We start from the raw sequence: 15,383 nt of genomic DNA on the forward strand, positions 1-15,383 counted from the left end.
GGTATCCCCACACAGGAATGGAAAATATTTGCTTGTGGTCTGCAATTGCTGGTATTTATGAAACAGAATATATATACATACATTTATTGACTTGAAGTACAGTCCAATTTTTCCCTCATCTCTATTTGAGAGCCTCAGTAAATATACAGACCATTGATAACCTTGCAGTAGAGGTAAGTCTAGGGCATTATTAACCTACTGCACTAGAAGCAATGGGATTCACCAGACCACTGAAATATAACAAATGGAAGATTAAGATAACAGCTCTGCGCATATACACTTGCTGTGTGGAGACAACTGACTACGAGGAATTCTTTCACGGGTGCCATATGCCCGATACATTGAACTCATGGTTTCTAGTAGCCCCACTTCATGTCTGTATATGTCTGGTACGAATGAAACAGGAGGGTGAAGCTGGGAAATACATGTGTCGCTATATAGTTCATTCTATGTGGGAAGATGTTGAACAGCATGGTAAAGTGATGGGGATTGATTCGGTTACTCTGAAAGAAGCATGACAGAAAATTTCTATGCAGCTATATTGGGTATGATGAGGGGATTTTGTCTGATGACCATGTACTGGCAGCAGCCCTTTGGAGAAACCTTTTCAATAAGCACGGAGGGTCCCAGGCAGCTAATGGAGTATGTGTGCAAGCGGTTGCAGTACCTGGATGCTATAAATGGAGAGGACCGGCTACTGACTGGTGAAGTGGCTTGGCACCCTCTTGTGGAGAGTAATGCCCAAAGCATTCTGAAGCCAACTTCCCCAGTGTATAATAATGAAGGACTCTGGGACCTTCAGTCAATGAACAAGGTGTTAAAAGTCAGCTTGTACCTAAAAGTGAGGTTCTTATTCTGTGGGGTACCCAAGAAGGGAAGAAATAAATATTTGCTGTTGAAAGAATATATTTAAATAAATAGCCTTTTTGTATTGATTTTACATGTTGGTAACCTGACAGCAGTACTCTTTTGAATATTCTATCTGGGATTAGATGCTGCTAGTTCACTTGAGGAATGCCTGGCTGTTGCAGAAGCATAAAGTTGACCTTGTAGGTAGGTTCTGAGAGACAGCGTCCATCCTTTGAAAACCAGATATCTTACCAAAAGTGATAGCTACCTCAAAAACCGGGTTCTCTGCTCTTTAACTGGCAAGAGGGGAGCTGCTTCACACAGATACGACATTACTCTTTCTGCTCCATGAAAAGTTGCTAAGCACAAGGCCGAGTTCTGCGTGTTCTCAACATTGATATGCCTCTATCCTGGCTTTGAGGGGACAGAGTCTATTTTTGCATTAAAATGCTTGGGAATTGGCTGAGAAGATCTTGAAGTGATTTTTGATTAAAGCCCAGGTTAGGGTCAGACTGTGACTGGCCCTTTGCACAGATGCACAAGGAGAGGTAGGTGCAAGGAGCTGGAGCCAGGGCCAGGCATGTTCACAGTCCTTGCTAACCTCCTTGGGTACTAGCCACCAAGAGGGAGGGGATAGGGCCATGGTAGGACTATGGCTAAAAGTCACTTTAGAGTTTAGAGCTGTGCTCTAGTGATTGCTTCAGTACAGTAACATCTCAATGGTCTATTCATGTTCTCTAGGGGATAAAACTATGCTCTACCCACAAAGAAGAGGTTCAAGACCTTTTCTAGTTAACATTTTAACTAGTTAAGCAGGCAATAGTTACCCCAACAGTATTATTCAATGAAAATCTGCACCAAATAAATCAACAGAAAGTAGGGCTTTATTGCACAAACTAAAGGTCAACATGGGGTTTCTAGTTCAGCGACTGTGTTTTTTAATAGGTACGTCTTAAGGATAAAAGAAGCAGTACACAGGTATGTCTAATAAGTCTTTATTTCCAAACAGAAATTGCAAAAATATTCCATTACAGAACAATATGGAACTGGTACAGTGTCCTAAGAATGCATCATAACTGTGAAACCAATGTGTTTTTGACATAAAATCATTAGGCACTTTAAAACATAAAACAAAGTATAAATTAAAATCAACTGACTGATGTCTCAACAATACAACTTCACCTCAGTTTCCTGTTATAAAAGCAAGTGGTGATGCACACGTACAGTAGAGGGGCATTGCATGCCTCCTCCTAAATGCTACAGACAGACAGTTATACATTATACTGTAACATCTTAATATGTAAGAACAGACAATAGCAAGTGCATATCTTAAAGCATAAGAATGTACAATGATAGATTTTTAAGAGACCTTTTTGGAAATAACATTAGCAGAGCCTACACCATCAGCATCATTTTTTCTGGTGAAATGCACAGTCCTAACAGCTCAAAGAATGTGTAATAACTAGTGTGATATTCACATATAAAAGAAACAAAATAAAAGCAAACCCAAACAATACACATTTTGGAGACATTGAAACCTCAGGCAAGGGACAAGTTTTAAACCTTTCTGAGGCCATAGTTATGTGTTATGATGCACGGAATTATCTTGAAAATGAAAATGTATGTTCACTTATAACCTTATAAACTGTCAGGTAGTTTAGAATCTCCCCATTTACCACTCTCCCTTAATTTCAGTCTGTGCATCACATGGACTAAAACAAAAGTAGAGATGGTCTGTAAAGAAGCTTAAATCGTAAATCTGCTTCAACCAGTATCTCAATTTGCAACCATGATTTTGCACCTATCAGTTTTGCAATTGTCTACAGGCACAGTTAATCTCACCAAGATGTCTAACTGATATGTACAATCAGTTAGCTGGATTTCAAAGAGCTAGATTCTGGAACTGGATCTACCCATACACACCCCTGCACCTGTGTCTATCATCTTGGATTCCGCAGTGTGTGAATTCAGGAGAAGGTCTGCAGGGGTGCACTCGGGTGATCCAGCTGCAGATTAGGATGTTAGGCGACATTATTTGAACTCACAAACTATCCTTGCAAATGGGAGGCTAGGTTTTAAAATCTGTCCCTTAGTATGTCTAAGAGTTTTGTATTGGGTCATTCTGTAATAAACTGGGGGAGTCACAGGAAAGGCAAATTTTGGGGGGAAAAACCCAAAGTTTTTTCCAATGGATTAACTCCTATAAATAAAAAGGCAAATGGAAGAAAGATTCTCTCACTTCTGAAACCACCAGGATAATGAAGTCTCTTGGTGTAACATGGGTCTTTATTTGCTCTGACTTTTCTAGAGGAAGTAAATCCAGGAAGCAATTGTTCAAAATGACAGATGAAGAGTTACTTGTTAATGGAGAATTCAATGAGATAATCTCAAAATTCTGCCATTGGGATGCATCACTTTTTTTTCTTCTATTTTTGGAAAAATAGTTTGTAACTTCTCTGTCTCATTCTAACAATTTAATTTAATTAGGTATTTGATGTAATTAACATTAAGAATATAAACAAAAGGGCCAAATATGAAGCAGTTATAAAAATGCACATATAAAACATGTGTAAATTACAAATATATTAAATATACTTCAATTTCACAGGGGTGTAGGAATATTTCTATAACAGATTAAATTTAAAGAAAAAACAGTAATTTTTTTTTACACTTTATTTAAACAGTCTTTTCCCCAATACTTTGCTCTCAGCTAAGCTCAATGATTGGAATATTTAAAGTTTAATCTAATGTAGAATGAAGAATTAGTGTTATCTGGTCAAAGATGATATTTAGTAAACAAATATCTGAGATTTAGCGGAATATGTACAAAAGGATAAGAAAATTATATATTTGACTTGATCATTCAATAGACTCCCCAAGAGATCATGGAGATTCTGCTGGTAGCAGAAACGGGTTATTAGAATTTTGTCCTATTCTATATTAAAATCTGTGAGTTATAATGAGCAAAGGAACATCACTTCCTGTAAATCAAAAGCACAGAAACAAAGGCTCAGACCAACTCCCACTAACGTTAATAGGGCTCTTTCCAGTGGGGCCAACTTTGCCTCTGCTCTCGCCCCTATAATCTCCACTGGTGTTTAGGGACCATACAGGAGCCACAAGGGGCCAGGGGAGAACTGCTTCATCACAAGACTAGTTTGGGGCTGTCCATACACAACCCCACCCCCACTACAATCCCTGGCATAGGGCATGTGGCTTGGGGCAGGACACTGGAAGAGCTCTACTGGGGAGTTTTAATGGAACGCATCAGACGTCCTAACTCCTTGGAAGGTTTTATGCCTGAATGTCAGCGAGTTGCAGGAAGAAATGTAAAGGGTGACTGAGGTTTTGCAGTTGGTTTCTTTGGCTGACAGGTCCATTTTGTATGCGGGCCAGGATACTCATCTAGGGTGGAGGAGAAATGCCCATAGTGGTGTGCACTACCAGGGTTCTGGGAGGCACAGCATAGAATCTAGCCCATTGTCCTTAGCAGGAGTTGAACTGAACTGAGAAGAGAATACAATTAACTAAACTGGTTTAAAAAAAACAAAACAAAAACAACCATAGGCCTCTGATCCTGCAAACACTTACACACATTCAAACAAGTAGTCCCATTACATCCATGAGTTTACTCACAGTGCATAAAATTAAACACATGGGTAAGGGCTTATCTACTTGGGGAAACTGACTAGTGGTATAACACCCTAGTGTGGGTGTAAAGCCAACAGATGCCCATTCTCAGTGGGCAGAATCGAACTGAGGACCTCTGGAGCTCAGTGCATGAGCGTCTACCGCTCAAGCTAAAAGCCAACTGACTGTTAGCTAAGGCTATAGAGCAGTCAGTCTCTCTCTCTCCACCCCCAGCCCCACCCCGCCACTAGAGGGGACAACACCACACCCAGAAGGTGTGTAGGTTACATACTTCCCCTAGCTGAGGAGGCATGTCCTGAGCTTCAGAGACTTCTTCTGAGTTGAAATCCCGGACAAGCTCCCACTTGTAACACCAACAGACCCTGGTTGTCGGCGGGCAGGATTGAACCTGGGACCTCTGGAGCTAAATGCATGAGCCTCTACTGCATGAGCTAAAAAGCCAACGCCCTGTTAGCTAAGACTGTAGAGCAGACTCATTTTCTCTCTCTATGTGGTCTCGTGCCCGTGCCCTCTAGTGGCACCAGCACTCTATTGCACAATCCAAATGACTTTTTTCTGCAATAATTACTCTTAGTGGAGGAATTTGCAGGATCAAGGCCTTCAGTAGAAAAAGTTAATTGCCAAATGTAAACACATCAGACCGTGGAGCTAATAAATTACACACTTTTGTCCACCTTGTGAGAAATGAACAAAAATGTCAAAACATTTTTAAATTATAATAATTTGACAAGCAAAAATTACAAATGTCACATAGTGGCACCATTTTAAGATTGTGCTTTGTTAAATTTAACCAATAGTCCAAAGATTTTCCAGATAAATTTTGTTTGTGTAAACAATTTTGATCACAAGAAGTTCAAAAACATAGCAATCACTATGTCAAAAATCATTCACTTTTCTCCTTAAGTGTAAAATATTCCCAAATTATAATAGTGCAGTTTAATACTCACAAATCATCATCATATCAAATCCAATACCAAACTTCTGAGATACACACAAATTTTCTCCTTTGGAATCACCACCCTGGAATGAAAACAAAAAAACAACAACAACAAGTGTCACTGTTTCTTGTACATAAGTAAACGGTATATTAGATTCAAAATAAGCCAATTTTTTACAGTTCTTGTAACTTAAGCCTGTTTTGCCTCACACATCTGTATTCAGCCTTATGTTAGACTAGAGTCTCAGACATTTGTTATACAACATCAGACTCAGAATCCTCAGGGTGTGGAAAGGACTGATAGTGAGCTATCTAGTTCAAACATCTGTTCTCTTTAGAGGAGGGCTCTAAGATCACTAGAACATCTACAGTAGTGGTTATTCAGCCGTGCCTACAGTTAGGCCACCGCATGGTATGCCTCTATCACCTTATCAGCAGCTCCTATCAGCTAAGCAGGGTCAGGCCAATGGGCCTGTACATGGGAGATACAAATATAATATAATATTTCTATGTCTGTAGAGGTAACTTTCAGCGTTTCAGATTCTTGCATTTCTTCTGGAAGATGGTTCCCTCCCCTTCCTGATTAAAGTTAGCAGAAATTAATTGTAAATAAAATTGTTTCCATTTACAATTTCAGATCCATTACATCTATTCTGAGGCTTGCTAATTAGACAAGAACAATTTATTTTCATCCCCATTGCAGCCCAGCTCCAGCATAGCACTTCAGCACATGCTTACCTTTAAGGTGTGTGAGGCGTCCCACTGAGTTCATAGAGTCGACTCATGAGCTAAAAGTTAAGCACATGCTGAAGTGCTATGCTGGATCAGGACTTATATGCAGTACTATAGCAATGGCAGCTGCTGCTAAGGTTGCATGGCTCCATAAGGTGCTATATAGTCTTCTCTAGCTTGGCTGGAAAGACATTATTGCTTGCCTTTTTATCAAAACTAGCTGCCTTTGGACCATCTGACTATAGCTGAAAAGCCCAACCCCAATTATTAGGCTCCACAACCACCACTGACCTCAAATATTCAAACTGAGGCTCAGATGAAGGCATATTCAGCTGTACCTTTCCATCTGGCCCTACCTACCGAGGCTTTGCTAGCATCAATGATACCCATCCCCTTCCTCGCCAAGGAGCAGCTCAACTCCATCACTCTGCTCAGCCCCTCCTCCTTTTGCCCCTCTGATGGGCAGCCCAGTAATATTAACCTGCTTAGCCACCTCTCCTCCTCTTACCTCTGAGGTGGCTCAGTCCTCCCTGCTTCACTCCTGCTCAGCTTCTCTGGTCAGCCACCCACCCCAGTGAGCAGCAGCTTAATGCTATGTCAGATACCCTTCAGTCTGGAGCCAGTCTCCTTGTCTCTTTCTGGCAAGCAGAACTTCTGGCACGTTTGCTTATCCAGGTACTTGAATGAGGCTTCTGAACAATAAGATTTTTGCCAGACTAATTAATTTATCATTTGACATTTTTTCTTGAAGCCAATTCTTCTTCCTGCTATTTCTAAGCATGGAAAGGGGCTATTTTTCTCCTCTGGAACCTATGTTTATTTGAATCCTCCAGGCTTATCTGGTTTAACCAATGAGCAAACAAGACTGCTCAACCACAGAGCCATAGCAAAAATGACTTAGTTATCCAATACAAAATAATCCAGATCAGTGATTCTCAAACTTTTTTGATACCATGGACCAGCTCACTGCCTTCCTCATCTGTGTCAGGGAGATGTCAGGGACCAGTGCTGGTCCATGGACCGGTCATTGAGAAACACTTCTAGATCATTCTTTTAATATAATTCCAGGATTCTGCTGCATCTCTCATTTTCTCTCTCTGTGACAAAGTCTGCATGTATTCCAGTGCAAATACGTGTGTGCCTAAGGACGTGCCTGCATGAGGGTGTATTTAAGTAGATGGAGCTCCCATACTGCTCTGAACTGATTCTACACATACTAGCCATCAGCTGGTGGAAAATGGTGCCACCCCATTGACATCAGTGGATCTGCGCCAAATTACACGGCTGGAAGATTTAGCCCACAGCATGAAGTGCAATCTTCCCCTCTTCCTGGGGTTTGCCTTTATGGGTGACTCAAGCTGCAATGGAAACATAAACCTCAGGCTAAGCTTTCTTCCTGACTACTCCTTGCGTTTCCTTGACAACACATCAGTAGCCCAAACCATAATTTCCTCTCTCTAATTTCCTTCCCTTATCGCCAGGGTGGGGTTAACAAGCCACACCTGCTACAAGGATTTATCAGGAACCAGTTACCATCTCCCTGCAGGGTTCGTACACCTGCTAAAAAGGGTGGGTCAACAGGAGAATCCTGCCACTTTGCTACAGTATATGAGATCATTGCTCAATTGAGGTCAACAAAACACAGTGCTCATTTACAGCCACAGAGAGAACACTGTGGGCAAGATTATGGCTGAAACCTCTGTGGGTGCCCCAAAGGGGAAGAGAATATAAGTAACCTGCCTCAGTTGCACACACATTCAGGGGACAGACCCAGACCTAATCCTTGTGCTCGCCAGAGTGGAATATTTTAAAAAAAAATTATGAAGACATCTGATTTTTACAAGATCATTTTTTCAATGAAAAGCTTCATTAAAAATTTCAACCATCTCTACAGGATATCTTAATAAAACATTTCACTTCTTTGTTGTTAAAGGATTAGATTCTTTCCTTTTGGAAATACAAGCCATTAAAGTCAAAAAGTTTCAATGTTACGGCAGTGCAATTTACTCCTCAGATTGTTTTTTTTTTTTTGCAGTTTACCATGCAAATCTGGCCACAGAATTGGTTTTCAGATCCTCAATCTGTCAAGCATTGACAGTGTTTAATTCACCCATACATATGCTTAAGCTTTTTTGTGACTCCTATGTGCTCCATTCTGATGAAAAATTCATAAATGGCTTCCTATTCGTTTTCCTAGCTGGCATACTTACTATAATTAAAGTTATATGGCATAGTTATCATGGTTAATATTATATGAAGTGCAAACAGGGGAAACCGCAGGATGTAAAAAGCATAGCAACTGTATGTGTGATTACAAAATGCATTATGTATTTCTCAACATTCCCTATATGCCATTCCTTTTTACAGTTAGAAAGTATAACCTAGTAAAGTGTGTACCTCCCCATCCCCCATTCTATTAGGTATTGTAATGTTATGTATAAGCAATCCTCATTCTGTTTTCTTCTTTTGAAGATGGGAAGATCTGAAACCACTGGAAGAAAATTGTGCTTATTTGGCTTGGCCCAGCAGTCTGAAAGTTTAAAAGGTAGCAATCTTATCGTTATGAAGCAACTGTGAAATATATATTTGAAAGTGCGTTTTCTAAATAGCACTGAAAACCATTTTGAAATCAATTTCACAGTCTAAGCAGAAGAAAAAGTATTTCTTAGCTTTTGAACTTTCAGATTGCTGGGCAGTTTTCTTTTATATAACTTGAAAAATACTGGAGAAAGATTATATCAGTCCAATTAAAATACTATATTCAGGTCTCATTGTAACCTATTTATTGGTGTTTGGACTCCCATCTTTTGGAGAGTCAAAGCCCTAGTGACTAGGAGTCATTTTGGAGAGTCATAGTGAGTAACAGCACGAGATGTTGAGCTGGAAATTTTGACGTAGCTGAAGGATATTGGCAGGTTGTGTTTTGTCAACAGGTCAAAAGAATCTCACAACCAAATCTTTCCACAGTCAACTGTAATTTGCACTCAAGATCTGGGGCCAAGTTCTGTGCTGCATCTCTTAGGATGCAGAACAAAGAAGATGCAGCCCAGGCAAAGAGGGTACAGTGCTTCATGCCTCTATGATTCTGGGATGCTCTGTGGGCCAGTGCAATCCCCAAAGTAAGTTACAGCAGTCCCAAGAGCTGCTGTAACCTATGGCAGCTTCTCCACTTTCATCAACCAGCTGCTCTGCAGACCAGAACTGCAGCAACATGGAGTACTGTAGTCACTCCCTCTCCTTTTGCCAACCTGGCATAACCACTCTGCAGGGACATGTGAGTGGGGGGCACAAGGTTCCATACACCTGCCATATGTTGCCTCTTCTCTGGGTGAATTTCTCCATGGACTGCTTGGCCCTTTTTATGGTCCCGTACACTGTTGGAGCAGTGTAGAAAGGTTTAGGCAGCACCAGAATCTTGCCTCTTCTCTTTCAGGTGGTAGAATGTGTCGGTCTTAAATAAAATAGCCCACTTTTAATCAAAACAGGACACCTTGGGGAATCCATCACAAAACACAGAAGACTGGCGGGCACAGATTTGGGGCAACAGAACACTATTGATAGACTGCGTTGTGACAATCACGGATGGTGCTGCCAATCCTTCATGTATGCAGCAATGCACCCTTCAGAAGTTGACCATGTGGAAGAAAAAGCTGGAGTTGACCTGAACCTTTGGTACTGTACATGTAGGCAAAGCAGTCAATCCTCCCTCTAACTCTCAGACTCTTTGGGAATAATGTGCATATCTGGGGAACAGCACCCGGTTGCAGAAAAGGCAGTTTTGCCCTGAAACTTAAACGGAAGTGTTTTATCTTTGAGGAATCTGACGTACCTTTTTAGTCTGAGTCACATTTACCAAACTGCAGCTTCACAATGCCCTTCCCATGAAGTTGGAGAATCTGGTTGTATTCTTTGGGCATCGCGTGGAAACCCGGCTTGGGCAGTTGGTTGTCATAATAGTGGTGACTGATTGGCATCTCCTCTGTGGTTTTAGAGAAAGGCCAGAAGCCATACAACTTCACATTCTCACACAGTTCAATAGCAGCACTAGCAATCATAAAACCAGAAGATAATCGGTATGCTTTCACGCCCTTAGTTCTCCAGAACTGGGCTAGACTTTTCAGGTACCTGGGATGAAAAAATATCGCCCTCTGTTTTGCTCTGAACTCTTGTAGAGTGTGGTATACTTTGAAAGAAGCAGCTGTGTTGCTTTTGAAGGAAAACGCTGGCAATAAAAGGAAAGCATTTCCATAACTTGCAATGTTCTCCAGAAAGGTCACCTTCTTTTCATTCAGCTTGTTGTATCTGTCAAATAAAATGACTAGTGAACTTATCAGTTTTAGAGGGAAAAAATGCTTGAATTCAATATTCAACAATTTATTATTGCAGGCCAGATTTTCACAACTGCTTGAGCATGTAATCTGTGAGCACTATTACTACATGTACAGATTAAATGGCAGTAACTGTAAATGATATGATCACAGTTTTGCATGTGCTATTATGAAAATCTGGTCTTATATGAATTATTTAATAATCACAAATTCACTATGCAATTTACTTAATTTCACAGGAGTTGCCATACCAAATCAGACCAGTGGTCCACCTAGTCCAGAATCATGTCTTCAAAGGAAGGTGCGAGAAACCCCACACATTTAAAAATGTGCACATTAGCATATACCATAAAAATCTTTATGCAAAGTAGTCACTACATGTGTGATAGCTGCTTTACAAATGTAGGCTGCAACCATGCAAAGACTTGTGCATGTGCCTAACTTTAAGTATGTGAATAGTCCTCATGGAGTTAAAGTTAAGCACACGCTTAAGTCTTTGCGGAATCAGAACCGTAGCTGCCTTTTAAATACTATTGGACTGGTTTTCCAGGCTGATGACACCCAAAGCTCTCACTGACTCAGCACTTTTGAAGATCAGACCATACTTCTAATGACATGAGATCTGGCAATTCAAACTGTTGAGCCCTCCAAAATTCTGCAATATAAGAAAAATGGTCAAAGTGATTTTGCTTTGGGACTTTGTTTCAGCCCTGCAATAGTTTTTACATCTGTACTGTAAATGCCTTGAAAACACAGTTCATAACAGAATGGCTGATATAACTTCAACTACAGTGTTGTGAGAAGAGCCCCACACTTAGCTTGCTAATTAGAAGGGATTAAAATTAGAGCAGTTCTCTAGACAACCCTTTCCCTCTCCTCCTTCTAAGGCACTTCCAGCTTGCCCTGAAAAATACAATCATTGAAATGGCCAAATCCCAAAGTCCTGACTCATTTTTATTGAGTCCTTATGAAGGTTGATGCTGTTAACTTAAGTCGAGATTTGCCTGAATAAAAACCGGAGTAAAAAACTTAGTGGAACATCATGATTAAGCCCAAGAGCAATAAATAGCTTCGAAAGCCACCAACGAAACTACCTTCTTATGCTAAACCTCTGCTTTTGCTTTTACTTGCAACCCCACTGAAGTCAATGGGCAAAATTCACTGCTGGTATAAGCCACTAATACATCTCCATTTACATCAGTAAGGGTTGCGAGCGCATCAAAAGTGGAATTTATTCCAAAGACTCCAGCTATCTCCTTGATTCAATGACAAACTTCTTTCAGAGAGACAAGATGGGGAGGTAATAGCTTTTACTGGACCAACTTCTGATGCTGAGACACACAGAAGCTGGTCCAATAAAAGATATTACCTCACCCACCTTCTCTCTTTCTAATATCCTGACATATATTTCTAATATCTTTCTAATATCGAATATCCTGACATGGCTACAACAAAACTTCAGTTTTCTGTGTATTCAATTGTTTTCGTCTCACTTTTAAGCCAGAGTCAAATTTGTCTGGTTGGTCTGTTTGAGGAATACAGAGAAGACAAACTGTAAGATGCTGTAAGAGTATTAAGCAATAAATATCAACATACCACACTGATTCATTTGGCAGATAAGCACTAGCTAGAACAGCTAATGGCCCAATGTGAAACTGAAGGTTATACAATAATTAGCAAGTTCTAAGCAGACTTTTGTTGTTGTTTTCTTCCCAAGAAGGGGAAGCAAGCAAAACACTTTGGAGGAAAAAAAAGGGAGATCTACTTTGGGTTGGATTCTTTAGTGTTCAGACAATGCATTACAGAAATTTAGGCCCCAATTCAGGAAAGCACTTGAGCATATTCTTAATGATAAGTCCCACTGATGGGCCCTAAATGATAGTCAATAAGCAATAAGCTCAGTTTTTTGCTTAAGGGCTTTCCTAAATCATGGCTAGAATGCCAGCTTTAGAGAATGAACTTGAGATGAGAAATGCTGCTGTTGCTTCTGGTTAGGAACATGTGGTGGGTGCAAACAGAGGTACTGCTCATCTCTGTATTGACGACTCATTTCTGTCCAAAAGGACTTGTTTAATGGGCTTCCATTTGCTTGTATGGCTTTTACCTGGGAATTAAGGATCACTAATGAAGTAATCAGAATGCATTGCCCACCGTGATAGCTTCCCAAAGGGTTTAATAACAAAATCTAAAGCATGTCCAACAATTAAACAACATTTCACAGGAACAAAAATTGGGGTGATACTTACTTCTGTGCTATGATACTTGGATTAACAGTCACGAGATTTGTTTTATTGCCAACATCTTTGCTAACACTTCCTGTGGTTGGGGGAAGGTTACACCTGAGATTTAGAAACAGTTATTTAAACAGAACCCCAGCACAAATGCCCTGCTGTTATTCTATGCAAATTCCTCGACTGCACCATAACATTTATATGTCACCTCCCTCTAAGCACCCGAAAAAATAAATAAATATTAATGAACCCTTACTACATGCCTGAAAATAAGTATTTAACCGGTTTTACAGATGAGTACACTGAGGTACAGAGTGTCACATTTTCTCCAAATTACACAAGTCAGTAGCCAAGCTAACAAAAACCCAAGAAGTCCCACCTCCCAGTTCCCCTGCTCTAACCACTAGACTATATCCTGCCACTATGTCCTTCCAAGATAAAGTAATGCAGCTCCTCTAAAGGTTTTCTGTAGTTTTGACTAAAAACAGTGAGATTAATACTAAAGATGCAATTGGCATAGTGATATTATTGCCTGCCTCAAAGATGAAAATGGAAAAAAGTATCCAACTACTAATGCATTCCAACTACTGATTCAGTAGTAAATACTCAATTTCTATTAAAGGTAAAAGAAAAAAGTTTTAGTCTGAATTATGTTTACCAACACTTATGTTCTTTAAAAACCTGCTACATTTAGGTTTAGCATCACTTCTATTCAAGCCAATCATCTAAACTAGACATGGCAAGGCTTCTCTTTTGTCTTGTTTACAAGCACAGATGTAAGTCAAAAATAAGAAAGGTGACAAAATCCAGTGGAGATGGGTGTGGACTCAGAGGTCTGCCTGCAAGGTTGTTGCTCATTCACATATTGGAAAGTTTCTGGTGGAGAACAAAGTGGAATTTTACTTCCACAACCTGGAGTGAGACTCAAAAGGAATCTCTGCCACCCAAGCTCAGACCCACGGTGTCAGGTGGGCTCGAGAGCCCAAGCTGCAACATCCACACTACTATTTTTTGTGTACTAGCTCAAGCCTCACTAGCCAAGGTCTATCTACCCGGGCTGGGAGGCTTGCTCTCAGCTGCAGGATAGACATACCCTTAGGCACCTCAGGAGGCAGTTAGGTGCCTATAGGGATTTTCAAAAGTGCCGAGGTGCCCAACTCCCATTGGGAGTTTGAGAAGCTATTTAGGTGCCTACCTTTAAAACCCTTTCCACTCAGCATTGCAAGGCCTAAAAATCTTAAAAAACCTAAGCCCAAGGCCCCAATCCTGCAAAACATGTAACCATCTGCTTGACTTTATACCTGTGAGTAGTCCCCTGAATGTCAATTGGTAACATTTTTAAAAGTACCCAAAGTGACTTAGGCTCCTACAACCAGTTTTCAAAGATATCCGAAAATGCCAGTAAGGGCCTAGGGGATTTTCAAAAGTGCTCAAGAAGGTTAAGGTGCCTGGCATGAAGACTAAGGCAAGGGTAAGCATGTAACATTTAATGCTAGCTTGGGTCACAATAAAAAAAAATCTCTTCTCCTGATCAAAAGAAAAATACCCCTCAACCCTAAATGATGCTCAATAAGCAAAAATTGGAGTTTCTCAGAGGCTCAACCCCCAAACTAGAACACATCCAGGTTCATACAGACTCAGATTTTTTTGGCAGAAGGGACCATCGTGATCATCTAGTCTGACCTGCACATTGCAGGCCACAGAACCTGACCCACCCACTCCTGTAATAGACCTCTAACCTCAGGCTGAGTCACTGAAGACCTCAAATCATGATTTAAAGACTTCAAGTTACAGAGAATCCACCATTTCCATGACCTGTGCCCCATGCTGCAGAGGAAGATGAAACCCCCCCAGGGTCTCTGCCAATCTGATCTGGGGAAAAATTCCTTCCCCACCCCAAATGTGGTGACCAGTTAAACCTGAGCGTGCGGGCAAGAGCCAGTAGTTAGACACTTGGGAAAGAATTGCTGGCATTCCCTGAAATCGCAGGTGTGTGAATACATGTGCACTTTTCTCTACTTCTGCTCTGTTCTTATACGCACTCAGAGTAGCAAAATTTACAGAGCAGAACATGATGCGTGGCTATTGTGTTGAAAAATGGGGCAGACAGGCTGAGAGGATGGGGATGGTGGGCATGTCCATGCCAACTAACCATAGCACAGCCATTTGGTTTACTTTTTGGCCTACCAATCTTGACAGAGTCCCTTCAAGCACTCTAATCCCAATAGTGTTTAGGAGCTCTTACCTAAATACAAAGTCAGACTTATCGATTTCAGCTCCGCAGCTGGAGTTTTTCAGAATGCCCCCATTTCCAACCACTGCACAGTGCTTAAAAGGATAGTCCAAAAGGGGTGGGGACTGAAAAGAACAAAAAGAGCATGAACCGAGTTTGGGGTAGGGTGTTTTTTTTTTTTTTTTTTTTTGGCAGTTCTAGTATATGGAATCAGAACGAGAACTACTTGCAGGCTAAAGCTAGTAAATTGCAGAGAACGCACACAGAATGCGGTACAGGTCTGCCACAGTCAGAGGTAACAGAGGTGCAATGAGTAAGAATGGACTGTGAGCTGCTATCTTTGCTTTCAACAGTTTGGGGAAGTCACTTTGCATTGTTAAAATTGAAAAAAAAAAAGATAAATAACTTGCTTTGTTTGTTTC

The 15,383-nt window shown here is 40.7% G+C and overlaps 1 protein-coding gene and 1 pseudogene across 1 annotated transcript in view; one reads left to right on the forward strand and one right to left on the reverse strand.

The window, feature by feature from the left end:
- The first annotated feature begins 212 nt into the window (after positions 1 to 212).
- LOC140906175 (ubiquinol-cytochrome-c reductase complex assembly factor 1 pseudogene) lies at positions 213 to 913 on the forward strand (annotated as a pseudogene).
- Positions 914 to 1,902: 989 nt separating this feature from the next.
- ST8SIA6 (ST8 alpha-N-acetyl-neuraminide alpha-2,8-sialyltransferase 6) overlaps positions 1,903 to 15,383 on the reverse strand; it is a 43,311-nt gene continuing 29,830 nt past the window's right edge. Inside the window, exons 6-10 of the mRNA XM_073334133.1 lie at positions 14,974 to 15,086; positions 12,744 to 12,836; positions 9,999 to 10,471; positions 5,448 to 5,520; positions 1,903 to 4,355 (exon numbers count right to left, since the gene is read on the reverse strand). Of these exons, the coding sequence (XP_073190234.1) occupies positions 10,003 to 10,471; positions 12,744 to 12,836; positions 14,974 to 15,086 (675 nt within the window). The 3' untranslated portion in view covers positions 1,903 to 4,355; positions 5,448 to 5,520; positions 9,999 to 10,002. The remainder of the gene's footprint in view (positions 4,356 to 5,447; positions 5,521 to 9,998; positions 10,472 to 12,743; positions 12,837 to 14,973; positions 15,087 to 15,383) is intronic.

The sequence above is a fragment of the Lepidochelys kempii genome, chromosome 2, assembly GCF_965140285.1.
Source record: "Lepidochelys kempii isolate rLepKem1 chromosome 2, rLepKem1.hap1, whole genome shotgun sequence".
NCBI lineage: Eukaryota > Metazoa > Chordata > Testudines > Cheloniidae > Lepidochelys > Lepidochelys kempii.